The sequence below is a fragment of the Citrus clementina genome, unplaced genomic scaffold (genome assembly GCF_000493195.1).
Source record: "Citrus clementina cultivar Clemenules unplaced genomic scaffold, Citrus_clementina_v1.0 scaffold_9, whole genome shotgun sequence".
Taxonomy (NCBI): domain Eukaryota; kingdom Viridiplantae; phylum Streptophyta; class Magnoliopsida; order Sapindales; family Rutaceae; genus Citrus; species Citrus x clementina.
Window position 1 is genome coordinate 2809736 of NW_006261964.1, and position 26326 is coordinate 2836061.

The 26326-nt window shown below is 33.3% G+C and overlaps 1 protein-coding gene and 1 pseudogene across 1 annotated transcript; both read right to left on the minus strand.

Moving 5' to 3' along the window:
- Nucleotides 1-759: 759 nt before the first annotated feature.
- LOC18032174 lies at nt 760-15305 on the minus strand (annotated as a pseudogene).
- A 1403-nt stretch (nt 15306-16708) lies between these two features.
- LOC18032164 (endo-1,3;1,4-beta-D-glucanase) lies at nt 16709-19306 on the minus strand. Its single transcript, XM_024182835.1, has 7 exons — nt 19146-19306; nt 18698-18719; nt 18163-18286; nt 17775-17865; nt 17529-17618; nt 17209-17309; nt 16709-16931 (listed from the first exon to the last, which is right to left on the minus strand). Exons 1-7 carry the CDS (start codon nt 19291-19293, stop codon nt 16791-16793), a joined length of 717 nt encoding a protein of 238 aa, XP_024038603.1. The 5' UTR covers nt 19294-19306; the 3' UTR covers nt 16709-16790.
- Nucleotides 19307-26326: the final 7020 nt, after the last annotated feature.

Sequence of the window (26326 nt, forward strand, 5' to 3'; positions counted from 1 at the left end):
TAAAACGGCCATTAGTATTTATTTACTCTAAATTTTTTTAAAAAGATTTATGGGTATTTATTTATATTTTCAAAACAAATGTTATTATGTTAAGAACTAAATAAATTATTTTACATCGACTAATAAAAACTCAAATTTTAAGATTTTAAGAATGAAAATCAGAGAACTTATAGCCTATTTAAAAAGTTCAATTGTGTAAAATACCCATTATTTATTTACACTTTTATTTCATTATTTTCATATTATAATTTTAAAAAATTATCTATTAATATAAATTTTTAAATTTTAATAAAAACTCTCATTAACAAGTAAACAATTTATTTTTTTTTACCGAAAACCTAATAAAAACTCTAAATGAATAAACTTTATTTGAGAAACTATATGTCTCAATCCGCCAAAATTATTAACACTTAAAGCAAAGTTGATTAGAGTTTTAAGTAGCACTACATATATTTTCAAGAAATATATTAAAACAAGTTAAACAAAATCAATTTTTAAAAAATAGAATAAAATATTGTTTCTTTTTTCAGTGAAGAAGGGGCATAAGCCCAGGGCCACAAAGAACCTTCAGCAAAAGCCTGACCACATACGGTGCCGATTTTCCATTCATCATATGGTATATGTTTTATTCATTCTTAATTACATGAACACTAAATGTTGACATAGTTATACAATCATTCATCAGATGCAATAACCATCAACTAGAGTTCCGAGGTTTACACACATGGAGCAGTACAACAATCCATTCCATGCGGTTCCTCACTTGACATACTTGGCAAACCATTCCATCATTTTTTGATTGAGCTTCCTCTGCACACTTCCCAGCAGATTTGTCTTCTACATTGTATCTCACCGACCATCCGTGAGAAACTTTTGGAAATATTTTCGCATACCCATCAACCTGCTAACAAGTATCACAAGTAAAAGAGTCATCTAAAGTGCTTTTAACTATAGATCCAGATAACTTTTGAGGCAGAAATGAAACTTCAATGTGAACCTGTCAAGTGTTAAACTTTACCGATATATTGCTTTAATTGAAATGGTCACATCATACATATTATTAAAAAGCACTGGATTTATATATATATATACATATGCATACCTCAGATTTAGCAGTTAAGACTAGGGATGACAAATATCTAATTATGGATGGATATTATCCATCCAAACACAAATCCATAATTATCCATAATGGATATATCCATATCCATATCCAATATTTAATATTGGACATGGATATGGATTTTATCCATATAGCTATGGAGATCTATGGATATTTTATTTTTATTATATAAAAATAATAATATAAAATAGTTAAAATTTCAATATCCAATTTGGCTATTAAACTATTTATATTAGTAATAATATATATATAAAATGGCGGTTCGGTGGTCGGTGGCAGTGGTCCGGCAACTTTCCGGCGAAGGTCCGGCGACCTTCCGGCAAGGTCCGGCGATGTCCGACGGTGGTCCGGCGAGGTCCGGTGGTGGTCCGATGACTTTCCGGTGGAGGTCCATTTATAATATTAAATTAATAAAATAAAATAATAATTATTAATAGTATTAAATAAGTTAAAAAATTAAAAGGTAATTTTAAAAATTTTAGTTTTTAATATAAGAGGTATTTAAATTTTTCACTAATTAATATAATATTTTTACAATTGTTTGTTTATTATATTTTTTATTTTTAATTTTATAAAATTAAAACTTTTTAAACTTGTGTTGGGTTAAACGAATATCCATTGAGTAAAAATAATTATCCATATCCATCTGGATATAATTTTAAAATATCCATTTCAAGATCAAAAAAATTTTGGATGGATATTGTGGATATCCATTATGGAGCGATCCAGTTGCCATCCCTAGTTAAGACTTCTTCAAATTGCTTCAAGAGAGCTCGGGGAGAAATCTGATCAGACTCAGCTCCCAGTACTGCAGTGGGAACCTCAACCACTGAAAGTAATACCAACCAATATGGTTTGTTACACCAAATGCAACATTAGAACAATTGAATAGTCCAACAAAAGATAAAGAAACAAACTAAAAGACTTTCCATCTGCATGCAATGACCAGAACTATTATAAGGACTTACATGTAAATTATTGGGTACACATTAATCTATAAGCTATTTCTTGCCTAAAAACACACACTGACATGCGGAAAATCTATGAATCCATACCCTTGATATCATCTACAGTTACGAAAGAGGGATGTAACAGCACAGCAGCCTGGATGAACTCGTGCTTCGTTAGTTCAACTGCTACTTCAGCTGAGAATAAAAGTTAGTTGACAGCGGTCAGTTCAAGATATCACTGCTATTAAATATATTACATCCCTATCCTTAATTTTCATTCATTTTATAATAATACCCTTACTTTTCTTTCCTTTTCACTAACAAAATAAAATTTTTGAATACTATCATGGATCGTTTACAGAAAAACGTGGGTCTCTGTAACAATAGACTGTAGTTTAATAGTAAAAGTATGTACTAAAAAAATTGTACATAACTACGTGCACAATAAACTACAAGTACGCACGGATAAAGATCACTAAGATCCTAAATATTTTTCTCAGTCAAGTATCATGGCCAATATGGTATCAAAATATAGAAGAAATCCTCAATTTTATAGTGAATGATTATGTTCCTTTTATGTAATCTATGTGTATTCTTGTATAAATTGGGCATTTGAGCTTTGAATAAGAATGAAATTTCTATTTTGTATATTGTCTCTAAAAAGTTTTCATGCACAAAGTAAGGCCGTTGATCGCTTCGTCAACTCAGGTGTACTTATTTCGACTGTAATATATATTTGGTTGCAATGGGAACTTGGGTTATTGGCCCATGCTGATTTTTTTTTTTATCCCATCGAGGAGTTTCCAAGTATTGCAATGGCAATGCGGCGCGCATGCACACAAACAAGTCTGCTTGTATAGTCCTTCACTAGTGCGGAACCTCACTTTTTTCATGCGGTTACGTTTTTAAACCACGAAGTTTAATAAAGTCAAAGTGTAACACTATTAAATCGCACAGCTTTATAGCACATTCAAAAGTAACTTTATTAAATTGCAGGATTTAACAGCATATCTGCATGTGGGGATGGTAGAATAACCCGGACCCGGATGAACCCGAAAAATCCAAATTGGGTTCTTCCTGTACCATAGCAAAATATATCTGGTATTTGGATGTCATTTTATGAACCCAATTGAATCTGAGTCGGGTCCCATTTTTGGTAAATCCGGATATCAAGAACCCAGACCTGAATTATTTTATTTTAATATTTAATTAATTATTTTTAAATATTATTTTAATTAATTGTTTTTAATTATTATTTATGAGTATAAAAGCGAAAATGAAAAAAACAAAACAAACCCTACATCTTACAATCGTTATTTCTAGTCTTATTCATTCCTCAAAATTCAACAAATGAATTCAACATTAATGTCGTCGCCCGATTGATCATCACCCATCAATCATTAGCAACACAACATCACCGTTGTGGCCACACTTCTCTGCAGGTTTCAAGAATAGACTTGATACCAAGGCAGAGAAGTCAAGGAAGCAATTAAAGGAAAGGAAGAATATGGCTAAAAAGATCGGTGGTGTAAAGACGACCAAGGCCTCAAATGTTGCCAAGAAGAAGTGAGCAATTCATTCTTTTGTGGTCCCGAAGCCAACTTTCGGTGATGGAGTTCTATGACAGTCTTTGTTGGTATAGTTTCTCAAATGAAATATATTGTGTTGTAGATTTTGGTGTTATTTGGTGTTTATGTAGTTATATTTCCAGATTTTGAGTACTAAATAAGAAAAAATGGTTTATACTAAGATTTTGGTTGTTGGAATCATTGGGATTTATTTCCAGTTTATGCGATTCCCCATCTTCCTCATCTATTTCAAGAGATCCATGACTTTGTTCTATCTCCTTCTACAACTAGCAACAGCCCCAGAAGCGACGCGCTTGATTTCTTTTTTTAAATTTCGGGCATTCAGTACATCTATCCACATTTGGAACTCGGATTCCTGAGCCTAAAAATAGGGGTTTATATCCAGGTTCAGTTTGCTAAATTATCATTCGGGTCCAGAACCAAAAAGCCTAAATTCGGATATGGATTTTGCCATCTCTATGGAAAAAAACCGAGAGTGTCCACACCTGAGAATGATTATATAGACACATATATACATATAGCGCCCTCTTTTTCTTTTTTTATCCAACATATTATTAAACCATGCAATTTAATATAATTATTTTAATTAACTATTAAATTACATGGTTTAATAGTATGTCCACAAAATAGGTGCATGCATATTATATCGTTAATAATCAAAGAAAAAAAAATTAATATGGAATCATATGAAGGGATTATTAAGATTGATAGTGAGATTCATTCTTCTAAATAATTGCTTGACGCGTCACATTAAGGGATCTGTCCATGACTGTGTAGATGAGTCTAAAAGTTTTGATGAGATCGAAAAGTTTTAGCTTTGAAATTTGTAGAGGATGTTAGTGCTAACACATATAAGAGATCGAATGCCTTCGCACTCCAACTATACATTAGTGTGTGCCGCCTCTTTAGCAATAGAAGTTGAATGTCAACTTTGGGAAGAATTTGAAAAGCATTTGGATAAGCTTGCGAAGAAATTCATTGACAATGCAACTAGAAAATTGCATGAGAACATGGCCAGAAATGTCTCCAAGAAGGTAATTGGACATGTCCATGACAACATGAGATTTCAAATGTCGATGAGGAAGTAATTAGAGACGTCTGAAATTGCAAAGGAAGGGGTAAAGTCCAATCTTGATTTGAGCATTGATTTTAACAGTATGGTTGTTACGGTTCTATCAATCTCTATATTGAAGCAAGAGAACTGTTCTAGAAGAAGACCTTACGGTAAATATTAAGTTAAGTGACAATATTGAGCAAGATTTAGAGAAAGACTCAAGAGGCTTCCAAGTGATTCTTGAGTCCAATATGGCCTTATTTCTTTTTTTTTTCAGTTTGTTAAAGGACATTCTCCCCTTGCCCATCGCTTTCGATAATTCAGACGTTGATTATTGGCGATAATGTCTTTAATAAAATGCTTTTCATCAAATTTCATCTTTTGATCAAGAACATACAAACAACTACAGTTTGACTTTGTTTTTTTTTTTTAAATACCGTTATACAGGACTGTTACTAATATTATATCAGATATTACAATTAATATTTACAAACAGATTATACAACTGGAAACTTTTTCGTGGCATGTACTCCTCTAAAGCGCTGCCCAAATTCTTTAGATCCTCTCTAATATTCGACGGTTGTCCACTCCACTCACATTTCGTGAGGAATAAACTGACTCCACTCAATTATTTGATAATCAAGGAAGAACTGAAATTAACCCCCATAATATTTTTATGGAGGCTCAAACCATTGCATTCAACTTTGTAAACTATACCAAAGGCCCATTGGTATAGTTTGACTTTGTTTATTTAATTAATTTGGCCTTTAACTATTTATTCATTCTCCTTTCTATTTTTATTTGAATAATTGATTTAATATTGCATCATATTTTTGGTTTAGAGCATAGAAATAAAAAGGCATCTTGATGAAAATGATAGAAATTAATTAATTACCATATATGTTTGTTATTAGTTGTAGGGGTAGAGCTTAGAGTAAATTTCGAGGGAGCTAAATTCAAACAAGTATTAATAGGGGGTACGATTTTAGATGGTTTTTCATGTATAGCTATGGTGTAATCCTGAAAATTTAGAAATTTTGCTTGTAACTGTAGTAATTTGAATTTGGAGATTTTGATTAATAATTGAGGCTATTGTTACAAATAAAGAATAAAATAAAAAAGCAATTAACAAAATAAAGATCAAAGAAATAGGTCTTAACTTCATCAAAATTTTAAAAGGCCATTTGCTATTTTATTAGGATGAAAAAAGAAATACCAAAATAAAGATAAAAAATACCAAAATAAAGATCAAACCCTTTCAAAAATAAATAAATAAATAAGTAAATAGATAAACATCAAACAATTAGGCAACTTTGACTTTATTTCACAAAATATAAAGTTACATTTTCATCCTATACATAAAGTTTACAAATTAATTATGTAGGGTCCAAATCAGTATTTGTTTATATTTCCTTTAGAAATTTCAAGATTTTTTTAAAGCTTGCAGGTGCCTTGGCCACTGCTAGTCTTAAGCACCCTCTGCTCCTAATCAAATGGAAATTATAAATTAATTTTCTTCAGACACTTATATTATCTTGCAATGCCAATTAATTAAGGTAAACCTAAGTTTGTTTAATTCCTGAGAGCTAGCTAGCTTCTAGTTCAAAAACAATATATATAACTATTAATTAACTATTGAAGCAAATTGTCATTTACAAATATACAAATCAGTTTAATCTTAAATTTTATTGAAATATGAAAGTGAATTCACTCAGCTCTTCATACCGAAAACGGAGTGCCAAAACAAAAATAGGGACAAAAGTTAAACTAAAACACTGCCGCACACTAAAGCCAAATTAACTTGAAAACATACATAAGGAGAAATCTAAACATCGCACACAGCTTATATATTCTTCATCTTCAGGATAGCTAGGAGGGACGACTGCAGTCTTCTTCTGTGAATATATTTGAAGTGCGCAAGCCTCACATAATTGAACAACCGGCAACAATTCCTGCAATGGGAAGTGCAGCTTCGAAAACTTTTAATGCCGCTTGCCATAGACCCTAGAAATCAATAAATAATTTTAACATGAAGAAATTCACTATCAGACTTTAGATAGATCAACAAGAAATTCACTGTCAGAATATATAAAAATCAACACGGCTCCTCAGCACTATATCCAAATTTATAAAAATGTTATGCACCAAATTAAATAATCGAGTGATTATTCAAAATTAATTAATCAAAGTTTGGTCAAACTCACCCTTCCCTCTGCTGGGATATTTTGATTGTAAGGAACAATTGCACGCTTTGAAGAATGACCGCGCCGACGCCGGGAAGTTCCGTGCCTTCTGGAATTTCTGGAGCTTCTGGAACAACTTCTGGAACTTCTGGAGCTTCTGGAACAGCTTCTGGAGCTTCTGGAACTTCTGGAACAACTTCTGGAGCTTCTGGAACTTCTGGAACTTGGCTGCAATCAATTGCAGAGTCAATACAAGTTTTATAAATAGGCAATTAATTTCAAAAATCTTTAATTAGTATATAGGTAAATGCTCTTTCAGAGCATTATATTTTAAATTAAGTGTCAACCCCGTCGTCTTGGGCCTAGAGGGTCTCTTTTCGCCTTCGGCTTCAACTACTTTTGTTTCCACCCATTATACGAAATAAAAAGAAAAAAAATTTCATTCAATCCTATATTTTAAAAAATACCAAAAGACACTCTTATTATTAAATATATAACATTTTTTCATTTTTTTTACTTTTCTAATAATACTCTTACAACAATCTAAAAACATTAATTAATTTATCTATAAAAAAATTAATTAGCAAATTACCAATAATTATCTGTTTAAAGAAATTGATATTTTTCAGACACTTGCAATAATCTTTCTAATAAATATCTATAAATAAATAAATTAACAACTTAAAGCTACATTTAATATCTTGTTAATAATTATAAAAAAATTATGTTACCCAATTAATCTTAAAAGTAAAATAATAATAAAAAATTTTATTTTACTTTTAATATTAATTTAATAAATTAATTATTTTTTTTCTTTTCATTAGCATCACCAAGAATATTGTTGTGTGGATGTTATCATAAAAAAAACGAAAAATAATTAGGGTATAATAATAAGAGTATTTTAAGATATTTTTTAAAATATATATAGGGAATAAATAAATATTTAATTCAAAATATAAAAACAAAACGAATATTTATTCATAAAAATATAATAACAATAATAAATACCTGATGATTGGGTAAAGGTTTCTTCCTCAAAGATTCAAGCAGCGAAAAATTATCCACAAAATAAGAACGGACATGATTGTGATTGAGACTCCCTTTATCGCCGAAACATTCCAGGCAGATACTGTAAGCGGCGCTCCCGGTTTCAAAGCACCTCATGCAAGCGAAATACTCATTGGTTATGAAGATTTTGCACCGGCCGCAAATTGGCCTTCTACTTTTTAGTATATAGTAGAGAGTCAACACTTCCTTAAAATCTAAACGTCCGCTTCCATCGATGTCTAGTTGATTGAAGAAGTCACGAGTACGCATGTTCTCATCGTGTGCTTTCTGCGACATGAAATCTGAAAACTCCCTGTAACTCACCCTACGGTTTCCATCTTTATCCATTGATTGGAAAAATTGGTTGAATAAACGTCTTTCTTCATCGGTTCCAGAATTATAATAGGCTAAAGCAACCTTTCTCAACGCCTCCATTGCAGTTTCTTTTATGGCTTAATTTGCCAGAGATTGTGAGGAGTGAACACCTTCTTATATATATTTTTCTCCATATGTTATGTTATTATGCTAATTGTTTAGTCTTAGGGAAAATTATTAAAACCTCCTCACCCGCCGCCCCCCCTTCATGTTTCAGTAAATTAACCTCTTCTCTTTCATATTTCAAAACCTATAAAAAAAAACCTCAGTTATTAACAGCTTCTCTTAACTTCAGACTTATGATTGATTTTTTAATGGATAATTAATTGCTGAAATTAATAAAAAGTAATCATATGTCAGATTTTCTAATTATGAGAAAATTTTGATGAATTTTAAAACAAGAGGAAAAAATGATTAATTTAAACAAACAAAACAACAGAGGGGGTGTAATCATTTTCCATTTATATTTCTCTAACTTTCATGTATGCCTGGTTTTTTCAACAAGGGAAGATTCTCAACTACTTATTGAAGCAACCTAGTGTATGTGCATGTCTGCATGATTAAAATAAATCTTCTTGACCCCAGCATACTGTGATTAAATTCTTTTAATTAATTTTTAAAAAAACGCTAATAGTCATGTATTTGGTAGCGAGTCTGCATAGAAGAATATGATAAACATATTGATGTTTCCTTAATTAATAGTAATTAATCGCGGATTAAGAAGTGGGAACTATATTTATGACGACGACATATTTGTGACATACATAGAAGATGCCCCGAGAGAATTCAACTTTCATTTTTTAATCAATCAATTAAATTAGCATTTTAGTACTGTACACACTGAAGGGAAATGATAGTCAAATTTTAAAAGTTTCAAGAAGCAAAGAGGAGAAACTGGAGAGTCTTCACATTTGTTGGTTTTAACGGATTTTGTAACATTATAACAAATATTTTTTGTTATAGGCTACGGTGCATATTATACTTATAGTTATAGTATATAAGTTGTTCTCGCTACAAGGTATCAACGATTTTTTAAAAGATTTTAAAAAATATAAAATTATGGATATGTTAAAGGTAAATGTTCTTTTAATACCTATAGTTTGAATTAATTGCATAATTAATAGCTTTATTTTTAAAAAATATTACTCAAAATATTTGTGTTTTTACTTTCATACATGTATGTTTTAATTTCTCCAGGATAAACTAATAGTTTCGTCTTATATAACTTATAACTTTAAAAAAAAAAATCTAACATATAATAGGTGAAAAATTATCCTAATAAATTTTAATGGGTCTCTAAAGACATAATCGAACAACTTTTAAATAACTTTATTTTGATTGGCGACTCGAGTTGGAATCTTAAAAAAAGCTAAGGAGTTAAAAATTCAATTTGAGTTTTGTCCAAAATAAATTTTAATGGAAACAAGTATATGACATTGACAAGGACCGTTAGTCAGTCTTTAAAAATATAAAGACTGACTAAGTAATTAAAGATGAACATTATGCGGTCTACGCGGGTTTGAACTAACAAACATGCATTTTTTAGCGTTTCAAACTTGAACACTAATGTTTTTTTACTAAAAGGTTCAAACGTTCAACAAAAGCTCAAACGTCAAAAGTTTAAACATTTTTTAGCGTTTACCATACAGAAGTTCAAACGTCAAGACCGAAATTAATAAAGTATGTGGCATGGATGTGAGTCGCCCAAAAACTAAAATGTTTTAGAATCCACATTTTGCAGGCCTTGCCACATTTTCCAAAAAAAAAACAATATTTTAAAAGAAAAAAAGCAAACTCTATTGTTAAAGTTCGTCTTTTATTAATGATTGCCGACAGATGATGCCTTGGAGCCCAAAGCTACATACTCAACTGTTATTGTTGGCACGCAATAATTCATTGGCAATATTTGTATTGATTTATTATTATAATCTTCCCAATCACCGGACCTTGGCACGTCGGCTACCTATATATATATATATATAGATATATATATACAGCTGTAGTCCTGTGGACACATTAAGGCTCCAATTTCTAATAAAATCTAAACATACTAATATACGTAGATTTCAAATAATTAACAAACATCCAGCATAAAAGATACGTAGTGTGTAGTATCTGTAGTCTATACCTATCTATATTATTTCCAATTTTAAAGTAAATCTGAATAGTGTTGCAAATATTGGCTTCATTCATTTTTGTCGTATCAGTGATACTCTAGTGAGCGCTTTTTTTTTTTTTTGGACAAGCTCTAGTGAGTACCTGGTTTAGGCGTTGAAGTTTCTTTTTGTTGGGTGATCAGCGAGGAAGTTTCGCTATTTTTTAATTTATAATTTTCTTGCTTGAGCACTTAATCTCTCGGGTTTCCTACTTTACCACTCTCTCTCAGGGTCGGCGTTGGCTCAACTCTTGTCCGGTTCGTTTTGTCTTCCAATGGCATATCGACACGCCCTAACTTTTTTTCAAGAAAAGTGCATCTAAATTATTATTTTTTAAAAAAAAATTGAATCATGTCTTTTAACTATTGAATTTTCAAGTGGTAAAGTGCAACCTTTTTAGGAACCAGTTTTGAATTTGATCTACTAATAAAATAAAAAATTATTTTATTTGTTAACCTTATGGGGCCACTAGATTAGTGAGTTTCAATAGGTGCACGAGTTAATTAAGGGACAGTGACCACCCTTAAAACTATAAATAGATGTGGAAGTGATGAAATCAATGGTTTAACATCCATTCTCCTATCACCAATTGATTTTTAAAGGTAAATGACAACTTTTACTTTAAAACTCCGTAATTAGACATGTTGAAGCATTTTGTGACTGGTGAGACCTTATCATTTTTTTTTATTGCAATGTTCTACTGCTTCATAGACGATCATTCAATGAAAATTAAACATGTAAGCATATTATGAGTTTAATATACATGTTTGTGTGACATTGTGAAAATTGGTTGATGAAACTAACAAATGACCTAAGACAGATTACGCTTTGCTATTTTAAGTGAGTCTATACTTCATATACACTTTGCCATTGAATCATGCAACAATAATTCACTTAAAATGCAATTTGTAATTTGAATGTATTGTGTAAAATGGGGCATAATATCATCCTAAAATAAATATTTATACACACACACACACACAAAAGAATCAGATCAACAAATTGATGGTAAAAAGATTTTCTCAATTTCTCAACAGCAAACCAAAGACAGTTCCTCCATTTCCACCTTCGGAGAGCTCCTATCAGCCTCTCTCTCATAGGTATTTTAGTTTTTTTTTTTTAATTTTAGTTTCGTTATTCCTCCACTAATGGAGACTGTTATTTAGGGTTGATAAATTAAGGATTTGGGCCGGGCTTTTTCAAGCTCAGACCTAAGACCATTAGAATAGTAGTGTAAGGATTGGGTCTAGGCCAAGCCCACTGTAGGGCTGGACTAGAATTGAGCTAAGCTTGAGCTTTTACTTATTTTTTAATTTTTTTAAAATTATTATAAACTTGAAATGAGTTCATAATAATTAAGTTATTATAATCAATAATAAATTAAAATAAAATAAATATTTGAAAATAAATTAGTAAATAAAAAAATTAAGCAAATAAAAGTTTAGGGATTTAATTTTTAGTACTTGCTCACTAATTAAAGCACTCTCTTAATTAATTAACATTTAAAAGAAAATTTAAAATTATAATTTAAAATTTTTTATTAATTATTAATATATAAATTAGGAATTTAAACTTTTTTTTTATTTTTCAAATTTAAATTTATTATTTTAATTTATAATTTCCTTTTAAAAAAAATAGAGGTCTTAAGGTTGGGTTGTATGTGTGTGTGTGTGTGTGTTTTTTTTTTTCTAAACCCTCATGTGAGAGGCCCGAACCAAAGTCTATTGGAATGGACGGCCCCAAGTTTTTACGATCTCTACTGCTATTCCTCTTAACGCCAAACATCTGAATTTTTGTGTTATATTGTGCTGTTCTTCTATATTTTATGTGGCTTTAAGGCTCAAATCTAGAAAGTTACGCGTTACATATCGTTGTTAGACGAGCGTTTATAGCATCATTTTGAAAGATGGAGCCACTTAAAGGTGAACTCATGCTCTCACTTTGGTGACTCTCGTAAAATAACTCTTCCATTTAAAATTGAAAAGAGATAATCTTTTGTTCTATTAGTGCGGTTTGAGCATAAGTTGCTTTCAATGTGCGCGATGGAAAAAATTTATAACTGTGCTAATGTTTCGAAGAACAGACGCATTGGAAACGTCGACCACGCATTCACAACTTGGGAAGGAAAGTCAGTCAGGGGCGGTAGTCAAGTCGCTGACTGCTTGTTCCTCGAGCAGCAAGTCGAACAAACTTTGACACACTACTTTTTTTTTTTTTAGTTTTCAGCAAAAAATATAATATGCTATTTGTTTTAAGCGGTTACTCTATACAAATATAGGGAAAAAAATTAATAAGAAAATAGTGATTTCAAAACCTATCAAAAGCTCTAATTAAATTGACAAAAATAATGCATTATGCCACATGTCCGGTGGAAAAGATTTTTAAGACCAAGATTAGTCCACCGCACAGACAAGTCATCAGAGCGACTCTTAAAATAAATTAAAGGGAAATTATCAATCGTATATCCTTAATTTACTCTGTTATCAAATTTAATACAATACTTTCAGGGTATATCAGTCATCCACTCTAAGTTGACAAAATATATATACCGTCTACTAAATCATTAGTTGCCATTTAAATATGATGACGTCAGATGGGTAATCTCGTCTTTTCATATGATACAAATGATAATTTAAAGGTATATAAGTGATAATAAGATATTTTAAGGGTATACAAGTGATAATTTTTAAAGGTAAAATTATCAATTCGTTACTGTTCCGTTAACTTTCAAACGGCAACTAACGGTTTAGTGGACGGTAGATAATTTTTGTCAATTTAAGGTGGACAATTGATATATTTTTAAAGTATTATAATATTTTAAATAAAAATACAAATTTAAAGTATATGAATGATAATTTTCTTAAATTAAAATAAGCATAAAATAGCTCGTTCTTATCCACTCCCCTCGAATCACATGATTACAATTTTCAGACCCACAGGATTATTATTACGCGCCATCGCTCTATGATGAGACTCAACGAACGCAAAGCCCATTCACTGTGACAGACTCGCAGGAGAGAGATATAATCAATCATCAAGGTTCCAAGAATGAAGAAGCTTGCGAAGAGCCACAGCCACGGTGAAAGAAACAAATCAACAACAGATCAGCAGAGTGACAAGAAATCAGCAACTGGCATGAACGGATCACCCAAAAAGAAAGGACACGGAGGCAAGTACACGTGGTCAGGCGACGGTTACTCGCAGGCTGAGATCGGCTTCGACGAAGCCATCGATGCTAATGATCCTAACTTTGAAGGTCCTGAAGATCAGAAGGAGACCGTCGCCGTTTGATTTTGTTTTTGATTCTGATGATTTACTAGTTTATGATCGTCGCTGTTTAATATTTTATTTAATTTTTGCTCTTTCAAAAAGATGAGATGAGATTTAGATGTACATACCTTGTGATTTCGTCTTTCAATAAAATCCATACGTCTTTCTTCTGCAATTAATCGGCTAATGTCAGATTTAGATTCAACTTTTCTCTAATTGTAGATATACAATTGCGTTACATTATGTTGATATATGAGGGACTATGATAATGAAACTATAATAAACAATAGGTGAATAAGGCAAAACATGTTATCTTACCACCCCAGCAGAAGCCCACAGCCCCAGTTGCAGTCATACCTTTGCATAACTGAAACATTAACATTAACTAATGGCTCTTCAAATCCCTTTTCCTATTAGAAAAGTAAATGGCTCAGCACTGAAACATTAACATGGCCCTCTATAACAACATTGAATAATGAAATACATTTTGTCATGTATCAGAAGTCTGGAACCAACCACTCCATGATCTTTTATCCATTCCTGTAGGGGTCTCCCGCCATCTACATTTGGATCCCCATGAAAGAAGTCAGGAACTGCGACATAGAATCCAGCTGCTGCAACCTTGTCTGCAAGCTTCCTTTGTTGTAGAAAGCATCTGATATTAGCTCCCAGTCGAACACAGGGTAGCAATATGATAGAGCAAACTGGCAGATAAATGAACACATGCTTGTACAATGTTTATAAATAGATACCAAATCACGGTACCATTGACCCAGAGTTGTTTTCATGGTGTACATAATTTTAAATTTTCAATTAGATACCCCCTGAATATGTTTACCAGTGATTGAGGCAGGTTCCAAAATGTACAAATTTTTCTTAACCCGAAGAAGAGCATGAATAATAATAGCAAAGACAAAGACACGTAGAATCATAAATTAAGATAAGCTCACAAAACAAATCAATTAGCTGTGGATGCAAGAGAAAGAAATTAGAGCAAGTCATACCTCAAGTTTGGAGCTTCATAACCTGCAAGATAAGGCGAAGACAAGTAAGAATTAGAAGGCGAAGACAAGAAAGAATTAGAAGCTTATAGAGGCAGAAGAATAAAGGTGAACAAAATAGGTAGAGTCAATACGAAATGAAATGGAGGACAAAGAGAACCGACAAACACCCTGATTAACCAATCAAAAGATGCATAAACACAAGCAACCCTGATGATAAATTGAAGTGAGAGAAACAAAATTAACTAGTGAAAACAAGAAATGGAAAAAACAGTGAAACATACACACAGCAAAAGACTAAAACAAAAGCAGCCCAGATGTAATTTGCCCAAATAAACACAACCCAGATCATAATTTGCAGTGAAAATATAAGAAGTGAATGGACATGATACTGAGATGGGTCAGGTACCGAAAACGTCGGAAATGAGAAGAGCAGCAAGCTTGGAGTCAGGAGAGCCAGTGATGTAAGTGTTGAGTCCACCAAGTTTCTCAACATGACCTGCTCCACCGTTTGGATTCAGTGTTGGTGGATTTGCACAGCACTGAGGGCCTGACATTTTTCTCCTGCTTATGCTTAACCTTCCTTACACTACTGTTCAGAAAACGCTCTCTTCTTCTATCACAAACGCGTATGATTGTATATCTATTTATATAGAGTTTCAGCATGTTCACTGCCGGGACTCTATTTCCCTCCCAATTGTTTATACTTTCAAAAAGAAACATGTGGGTTATGGTTCGTGAGAGTTATAAATTATTATGCCGGAAGCCTGCGTCACGGCGTTGCATCTTTCTATTTAGCTTCCGACATTTTTTAGTTAGAGTTATGTAGCTTCCGACATTTTTTTATTTGGAGAGTAACAATTTCTTATTTTTCTTGGGCCACACGCCACTCCGTTTTATGTATAGGTTCGTTGATTCGGAAGAACAATGCTTGCTTGGTCCTTGCCACGAATCTTTTGCATCAAGTAATTATTTATTTATTGGTGATTGGCATTTATTTATTTTGCTTTTAATTTTACTTGGAAGGTAACAATTTGTGCTTTTTCTTTGGTTCTTATCATGCCACTTCATATATAAAAGTTCGGAATACTGTTTGGTCCATGCCACTAATCTCTGCATAAAATTTAAATAATAGAACGATCAGCATTATAACATTTTTTAACTTTGACAGAAACCTGTTAATTTCTTAATTTGACCAATTGGTTTTGCAAATAATTTTATTTGACTAGCGTTCCAGATCCTTATACCCACTAATTCATGAGTCGTTAATAAATTATGGAATTTTATAAGTTTAAATATTTATTTAGTATAACTTATAATACAACCATTAGTATTTATTTACTCTTAATTTTTTTCAAAATGATTTATGAGTATTTATTTCTATTTTCAGAATAAATATTATTATGTTAAGAACTAAATAAATTATTTTACATCTACTAATAAAAGTTCAAAGAGATTTAAAAAAAATAAACAACTTATAGCCTATTTAAAAAGTTCAGTTGTCTAAAATATTCATTATTTATTTACACTTTTATTTCATTGTTTTCATATTATAATTTTCAAAATTATCTATTAATATAATTTTATAAATTTTAATTAATGAGTAAACAACTAATTTTTTTTAACTGAAAACCTAATAAAAATCCTAAATGAATAAACTTTATTTGAGAAGCTATATGCCTAAATTCATCAAAATTATTCACACTTAAAGCAAAATTGATTAGAGTTAAGCAGCACTACATATATTTTCGAGAAATATATTAAGACAAGTTAAACAAAATGAATTTTCAAATAATAGATTTTCTTTTTCAAATGAAGAAGGGGCGCAAGCCCAGCGCCACAAAGAACCTTCAGCAAAAGCCTGACCACATGCGGTGCCAATTTTTCATTCATCATATCACGTATATTTTTATTCAATATCACTATGTCACTAAATGTTGACATAGTACTGATTCGATCATTCATCAGATACAATAACTATCAACGAGAGTACCAAGGTTCACAGACACGAAGCAGCACAATAATCCATTCCATGCGGTTCCTCAGTTGACATACTTGGCAAACCATTCCAGCATATCTTGATGAGCTTCCTCTGCACACTTCACAGCAGATTTGTCTTCTACATTGTATCTCACCGTCCATCCGTGAGAAACTTTTGGAAATATTTTCACATACCCATCAACCTGCTAACAAATATATCACAAATAAGAGAGTCATCGAAACTGCTTTTAACCATAGATCCAGATAACTTTGAAGCAGAAATGAAACTTTGATGTGAACTTGTTAAGTGTTGTTACGAATACACAGAACAGAAGAGGTCCAGATAAATTAAACTTTACTGATATATTGCTTTTATTGGAATGGAAGATGAGCTCTCGAAATTGATGGAAAAACAGAAAAAATGGTCGCATTGTACATGTTATTAAAAAGCACTGAATTTATGTATATACATATATATACCTCAGATTTAGCAGTTAAGACCTCTTCAAATTGCTTCAAGAGATCTGGGGGAGAAATCTGATCAAACTCAGCTCCCAGTACTGCAGTGGGAACCTCAACCGCTGAAAGCAATACCAACCAATATGGTTTGTTACACCAAATAAAACAATGAATAGTCCAACAAAAGATTAAGAAACAAACTAAAACACTTTCCCATCCGCATGCAATATAATAATCATAACTTTTATAAAGACTTGTATGTAAACTATGTGTACACTCAACAATAAGCATTTCTCGCCTAGGAACACACACTGAAAGGGGGAAAATCCATGAATCCGTACCCTTGATATCATCTACAGTTACGAAAGAGGGATGTAACAGCACAGCAGCTTGGATGAACTCGCGCTTCGCTAGTTGAACTGCTACTTTAGCTGAGAATAAAAGTTAGTTAATAGCGGTCAGTTCAATGATCAATGGTGAAAATCAAGGATTTATACCTTCAAAGTCTATCTAGTTGAAATATGAGAGACTTGATAATGAAACCATCATGAAAAGAATACATGAGCAAGGGAAAACATGTATCTTACCACCCCAGCAGAAGCCTGCAGCACCAATTGCAGTTATACCTTTGCTCTTAATAGCGTGAATAACTGGCTTTGCCTCTTCAAATGCCTTATCCTATAAGAAAAATAAATGGCTAGCCCAGTCACTGAAAAGTTTAACACGAGGGACCAACCACAACATATAGATTCAATACGTCATATTAGAACAGTGTATACAACGATGTAGTTCAGAATTAGTACATTAATAACAATAGACCGATTGGGTAGCTAGATCCAATCCACTCACCAATCAAGACAGCTCAAAATATGAAAATATATAACAGCACTAAGAGTGACGAAATCAAAACGGCCCCATGCAACAAAATTAAATGGTCAAATAAGTTTTGTAGAGTATCACAAGTACAGAACCAACCGTTCCATGATCTTTAATCCAATCTTGTAGTGTTCTTCCAGCATTAGGCACATAAGGATCTCCGTGAAGGAAGTCAGGAACTGCCACATAGAATCCAGCTGCAGCAATCTTGTCCGCAAGCTTCCTTAAATTTAAAGCATCTGATATCTGATGTTAGCTCCCAAAAAAGCACAGGGTAACATTTTAATGGCAAATCAGCAAATAATCACATATATCTTATATACGTAGATGCCAACTCACAACACTGCTAGCCCCAAGTCATTGTCAAAACCATCAGTAAATCCTCTATTAGCATCTTCAAATATGCTTCACTGGATTAGTAATTTCAGAATCATTACACTGACAAGACAAATAAATTTTCTTTCACGATTGAGTTAAGGTCCAAACCGCATGAATTTTTCTCAATCCATTAAAGGTGTTAGCACAAAAGGAAATTAATAGGAAAGACAACAAAAAAGAAAAAAAAGAAAAGCAGAATCATATATCAAACAGAGCTTTTAAAAACGCATCAATAAGTTGTTATAGCAAGCCATACCTCAAGTTTGGAGCTTCATATACTGCAGGACGAGGCAAAAGAAAAGTAAAAAAAATAAAAATAGTAGTAAACAGAAAAAAGGTTGAACAACATAGGTGTATGATCAATAGGAAATCAAACACGTGATGTGCAATCTACATCTACTTAAGGTATCAATAAAATTTTCATAAAAAAGACAAACAAAGAAAAAAAAGGGGAAAAATAAAAAACACAACCATATAGATGGTAAATTTAGGTTAAAAAAACAAAATAAAGAACTGAAGATTACCCATTAACCATTTCAAAACCACAAAGCAAACCCACATAAAAACAATTACAAAACTCAAGCAAAATACTCAAACAAGAGCAACCCAAACGACAACATATTGCTCGAACAGAAACAACCCAGATTATACTTTGATGTAAAAAAAGGAAAAAATGAGGAGATGTAATGAGATGGGTTAAGTACCATAAACGTCGGAGACAAGAAGAACAGCAAGTTTTGAGTGAGGAGAGCCATTGACATAGGCGTTAAGTCCACCAAGGTTCTCAACGTGGCCTCCTCCAGCGGTTGGGTTCAATGTTGGTGGATTCGCACAACACTGAGGACCTGACATCTCGTTTGTTCTGTTTAACCTTAAACTCCTGTCTGCAAAATACTATATATATATATATATATATATCGCTAGAGGGACCTAGAAATATATCGACTTCTAGTGAGTTATCTCCAGAACAATTACCAGAGGTATTACGAATAATCTGGTGCAACGAGTCATCTGGTGCAATAAAGTTCAGAAAAGTGCTTCGCATCTCATATAAAGTAAGAAAAGTACATCGCATCATCTTGGCGTCAGCTTGTCCATGTAGGGCTTCATTTCACTTTTCACGTTTCACACAAAATGAAAAAATGCATAATAAATGTTGGTGACAAATAGGAGGACTTGTGGATGAGAAGTTAGCTTGAGTTAGCAGATTGTAAGTTTAATTGTTGTGATAAAAATGCACTGTTTATTTTCTTTTAAACTTGTGTTCTTGTAACTTCTATTGTAAGTTGTATATTTATCCTCTTTATAAAGTGTCTGTAATCAGATACGCAAATAATTTCAGATCAGTTTATGATTTCCACTATAATTTCCACCGGAAGGTCTGGCATCTTATTACTTCGTTTTCCCATCGATTGAACAAACAATTGAAAATTAATGAACTCTCTCTGGAACTAAAACAAAAGGATGATAAAATAACTGAATCCTGATTATGGTTATAACTCTTATAGATGGTGCTTTGTGGGCGAGCAATTAAATTGCGATTAAGAATAGCCTTACGCCTTTTTTCTTTTTTTTAACTTTCTATTGCAACTTAAGAGTTTAGAGGTTCTCGTGTGTCCATCATCAGTCCATGTGAATCGTTTAAAAAAGTAAATAAATACATAAATTGACTGTTTTCTTGGCATGGACCAAACAGAACTGTTACCGTCCAAATATTCTGGGTAATATATGCCCATGAGCCTTATAATGATAAATTGCTTACTAGGCCCTGAACTTGTATGGCTTTCTAGCATCCCCTGAAGCCTAAACGTCTGCTTTGCACATTTAGCCTGGAGGTTAGAAAGTGTAATTGACTAAAGGTTAACAGCTTACTAAATATATCTACAGTTTGATCCTCAGCGCATATATAACGAATCTCAATATCTTTATTCAAAATTTTCTCATACAAAGTGTAGGCCAATTTCAATGTTCTTTGTCCTGCCATGATTAACTACATTAGAAGCCAAAGTTACTGCACCTGCATTATCACACCAAACAACTGGCATATGAATTAGTTTCATATGCAATTCTGTAAGCAAAGATGTCAACCAAATTAACTCTGTTGGCACACTTGCTAAGGCTTGATGTTCAGATTCACAACTTGATAGAGCAACAATAAATTACTTTTTAGAAGACCATGATACTAGGCTGTTGCCTAAGTACACAAAATAACCATCATCAGAACGTCGATCATCAAGGTCACATGCCCAATCAGCATTCGTATAGGCCAGAACTTCTATTCTGTTTGCAAGCCTACCAATACAACTTATAAGGACACGTAAGAGATTCACTAAGCTTATTAACAACATATGCTATCTCTGGTATAGTCAAAATTGTTAACACTTAAAGAAAAATTGATTAAAGTATCACTACATTTATTTTCAAGAAATATATTAAAACAAGTTAAACAAAATGAACTTTTAAACAATTGAATAAAATATTGTTTCTTTTTTCAAAGAACCTTCAGCAAAAGCCTGACCACATACGGTGCCAACTTTTCATTCATCGTATCATACATGTTTTATTCAATTTTAATTACATGAACATCAGGCACACTAAATGTTGACATACTTATACAATCCTTCATCAGATACAATAACTATCAACTAGAGTTCCAAGGTTTACACACATGGAGCAGTACAATAATCCATTCCATGAGGTCCCTCGCTTGACGTACTTGGCAAACCATTCCAGCATATTTTGATGAGCTTCCTCTGCACACTTTGTTGGGAAAATATGCTCTTTAAAAACATATGTGTTTATTTAATTGTAATAAATAATTTTTCTGATTAATAAAATAAATGAGGTATTTTATTCAAATATCTTAATTGCATTAATATTTGTAAGTTCATTTAATCATATTATATGTATTTATGTGATCACCATGTGAATTCACAGAAGACATAAATACAAGTTATCTTATGATTAAATAAATTTAGTTCGCAGTTGATAAATAAAGTTGGGCACTTTATTTAGGTATAGACTGTAATAAATTCATTGAATGATTTGTCTTAATCATGTATGGATTTATTGATGTAGTACGACTACATTGAACAGGATCACATACGAGATTTAATTAATTTTGTAATAACTGTCAGACTTATTAAATCTCATAGGCGTTGATTTTACTGTAATCTTAATCTTGAGTTAATTATGATTTCATGATTGTAATTGTTATTCCATTTGAGTTACCAATGGGCACGACACATCCTTGTGGTCAAGATTACCTGGTATCTTGGTGGGAGCAATTATGAGTATTGGAGTTATGGATTAACAATATAGAATTCGTACAACACATCTCTTGATAGGTTTTCGGCACTTGATAATAGAATTCTCTGGCCAGAGTGTGTCAACATATTTAGTATGTTGAAAATGATCATTAGAGAAAACCAGTAAGGATCAAGGAATAAGATGTTATTAAATTGATTGGACAGTTGAGATATCAATTTAATTAACGATGTGGTACAAAGGATTGTGCAGTAAAGAAATCAATGTGGCTTGGGACGAATTATTATTCGAGCATACAATTATGGAAGTCAGTTCCAATATTTTAGTGGAGTAGATTTGGAATTAAATAATTGGGCTAGTTTAATTACAGACCTAATTATTGTAGCCACTATTGTATGTTCCCAAATGATCCCCAGGTTAGCCCATTTAATTGACTGCACTACTACTGGACTAATAAGTAAGATAATTAGCTATTTGGGTCAAAAGACTAAATATATCATTTAGTGGGAGGCTCCATTTAATTAGCTTTTGTGTAAAGGGCCTTATGTTATTTTACAAGGTGGGTCCCCTGTTGAAAAAGCAAATAACGTGGATTTTGTTTTTGATTATTTGGAGCCTAGGGTTTTCACTAAAAGGTGATATAAAAGGCTTATTTTCTCTAAAGAAGAGGTGGTAGCCACTTTATACAGATTAGAGAAAAATATTTTTCTCTCTATTGTTGAGAGAAAAATTTTCTCGTGCTAGTTGCTTTGGTAGTGATAAAGGCGCCGACACGTCAAGTGCAGATCGAACCTGAGTCATAACCTGGAAGATCATTGGTGACAGTTCGTGATCTAACAAGCGTGGTGGTGACGGATCGTGATCTAACAGGAGTGGTGGTGGCGGATCGTGATCTAACAGGAGTAGTGGTTGCGGATCGTGATCTAGGATCCTAAATCACTTCAGCGGAAAAAGCCAACTCGGATTTTCAAGGTACGATTTCTGGATTACGTATTCCTATATATTATATGAGAGCGGTCCTTAAAAGGTTTTATAAAATTTTAAAAACCTGATTTTTCTCCAACACACTTCACAGCAGATTTGTCTTTATAAAGTCAGAGACAGAGATTGTGAAAAGGATTATATATTACTGTAAAGCCAAACAATTATATATACCAGTTCATGAAGCTGAAAAAGGAAAGTTACAGAGGATTCCTTAGTCAATGGAATTGCAGAGATTACTCCTAAAGTCAAGCACAATCATGTGAATCATCTTAATTGAAGGAGGAGATTGATTCTATCCTTTTATGCCCCCGCAAGATGGTGCCATCAATGACACCAATCTTGGATCGAATTAAGGCAAAACGAGACTTAGCTAATGGTTTTGTAAGGACATCCGCTAGTTGATCGTTGGTGGAGACATGAGCAACTTGGAGAGAGCTAGCTGAAACTTTTTCACGCACAAAATGATAGTCGAGGGCAAGATGCTTCATCCGTGAATGAAATACCGGATTGACACACAAGTATGTGGCACCTATATTGTCACATAATAGATGAGGTGGCAGAGGGAGTTGGAGACGTAGCTCACTGAGAAGATTTGTAATCCATGTAAGTTCGGCTACTGCTGAAGCAACTGTCCGTTATTTTTTAGAGCACCAAGAAATTGGGTTACCGCCAAGAAAAATGATATATGCTGATATTGATGTGCAATCATCTCGGTTTCCTGCCCAATCAGAATCAGAATAAGCTGTCAAGGTTAGTTGTCGATGACGGTGGAGATAAAGACCATACGTAATAGTGTGTTTGAGATATCGGAGTAGCCGTTTTGCTGCTGTCCAATGAGTTTGACGCGGAGAGTGCATGTACTGGGCTAACTTATTGCTTGCATAGGAAACATCAGGACACGTGAGAGATAAATATTGCATTCCTCCAATTAAGCTGCAATATCGAGAGGCATCAATTGGGGGAGAGCCATCATTAAGGATGAGGTGAGTAATGGAGCTAAGAGGAGTGGTTGTTTCTTTGATACTTTCCATGTTGAATCGAGCAAGTAAGTCACGGATGTATTTCTGTTGAGAAAGAAATAATCCATTACTTGTGGGAATCAGCTCTACACCCAAAAAGAAATTCAATGGCCCAAGGTCTTTGATTGAGAACTTGTGAGAGAGAGTGGTAATGACGTGGCGAATGAGAGTTATAGAGTTGCCTGTGATTAACAAGTCGTCTACATAAACTAAAAAATAAACACGATAGATTTGTTAGTATAAACAAATAAAGAAGAGTCTGAGTGACAGTTCACAAAACCTTGAAATAGAATGAAGTTCTTAAGCTCGGTGAACTAAGCGCGAGGAGCTTGTTTTAAGCCGTAAAGAGACTTCTGCAAGCGGCATACATGGTGAGGTCGGGAGGGGTCAATGAAACCGGGTGGCTGAGACATGAAAACTTCCTCATCAAGATGCCCATGAAGAAAGGCATTATTGACATCTAGTTGATTAATTGGCCAACCAGATGAGATTGCAATAGATAGAACAACTTAAATAGTTGTGGGTTTTATCACTAGACTAAAAGTCTCAGTATAATCTAAACCAGGACGTTAATTGAATCCCTTGGCAACTAGACGAGCCTTATATCTAGCAACACTCTCATCAGGATTTCGTTTGATTCGAAAAACCCATTTACAGCCAACCACATTGTGATGAGATTCTCGAAGCACTAGATCCCATGTTCCATTTTTGGCAAGAGCATGCAGCTCTTCACGCATAGCATTTGTCCACTCTTTCTGTTTAAGGGCTTGGGAGACAGAGGTTGGTTCTAGTGATAATGGTATAAGATGCTTTGTCGCAGTAAGGGTGAATATAGTTTTTGGCCTGAAAATATTATTTTTTTAAGCGTGTTTGCATTGGATGAGAAGGATGTGGAGTGTTGGTGTTTTCAGTTGGATGAGAAGAATTATTACCAAGGAGCAACTCATGGATGGAGGAGTTCAATAAAGTCTCGGGAGTGGTAGTTGGCAGAGATTGATCATCGACAAGCGGGATGTCACAAACTTGCATGGATTCATGAGTATTGGAATTTGGAGGGGATGGTTGTGTGGGGCTAGACGCAATTGATAAAGGTATATTTAGATTATGCATGGAGGTTGGTTCACGTGAATCATGGGATTGACTATGAAAGGTGGTAGAAGTTGGGCAATTTGGAGTATTCATGGAAAAAGGATCATGTGAAATGGGGGGATGAGTGTGAAAGGGACGAAATTTAGGAATAGGAATATTGGGATCCTGGGGGATTGGCTGCCTGAGAGAATTTTCCAAATTGGGAGAATCGGAATTGGAAAATAAAGGACTTGATGGAGACGTATATTTGGAACACCATTTGGAAAGAGTATGGTTATTGACTTTATCATGATTTGTGCATGTAGACATAGATGGAAATATACTTTCTTCGAATTGGACATGCCGAGAGTAATAGAATTTATGGTCAATGGGATCAAAGCAAATATATGCATTGTGTAAATTAGAGTACCCAAGAAATAGACAGGCTTTTGACCGTTGTTCAAGTTTGTGTGTATTATATGGACGAAGCCATGGATAACATAAACACCCAAAAAATTTTAATTTAGAATAATTGGGAGATGAATGGAATAAACACTCAAAGGGTGATTTGTTTTGTAGGATAGGTGTTGGAAGTCGATTTATTAGATAGATAGTAGTTTTGAAGGCAAATGACCAAAGAGATAAAGGCAATGATGCTCAATGAAGCATTGTAAGGCCAGTTTCGACAATATGGCGATGACGGCGTTTGGCAGAAGCAATGTGCTGAGGTGTATAAGGAGGTGAAACCAAATGTTGGATTCCATGAGTTTCAAAAACTGTTTTCAAACCTTGATACTCTTTTCCCTCATCAGTATAAATTGTATTAATGGATGACTTAAAATATTTTTCAACCATGACCTTAAACTTTGGAAAAATGGAGAAGACATCGGATTTATATGTTAAAGGAAATAACCATGAATATTTGGTGAAATGGTCTACAAAGATAATATAATAAGAAAAACCATCCATTGATCTAATTGGAGAAAGACCCCATACATCAGTGTAAATAAGATCTAAAGGATGATGACTCTTTAAACTAGACTTGCCAAAGGGTAATTTATGGCTTTTATTACACTGACTTGAATCACAAAATGATGACTTAGAAAAGGCTGGGAGATTGTTTTGGGAGATAACTTGGTGGAGAATTTTGGTTGATGGGTGACCAAGTCTATCACGCCAATTGTTAAGAGAGGCTTTAATGCTCATGCAAGCTTGCTTCATCATACTTGTAGAGACATCTCCAGCAGACCATTCATAGACATTATTCTTGCTCCGTCCCTTCGCGAGTAGTGCCCTCGTGGTTAGATCCTTCACACAAAACGAAGAGGGATAAAGTTTAATAGATGCATTATTTGTTTTACAAAATTGTGAGACAAATATTAAGTTTTGCTTCATAGATGGGACACACAAAACATTCGAAAGTGAAAATGAGTGAGATGGAGTGGAAATAGTGGACTTGCCAACATGTGTAATATTTAGACCAGTGCCATCACCGATTACAATGTCATCAGGGCCTTCATATGGTTGACGAAGAGATAGGTTGCGAA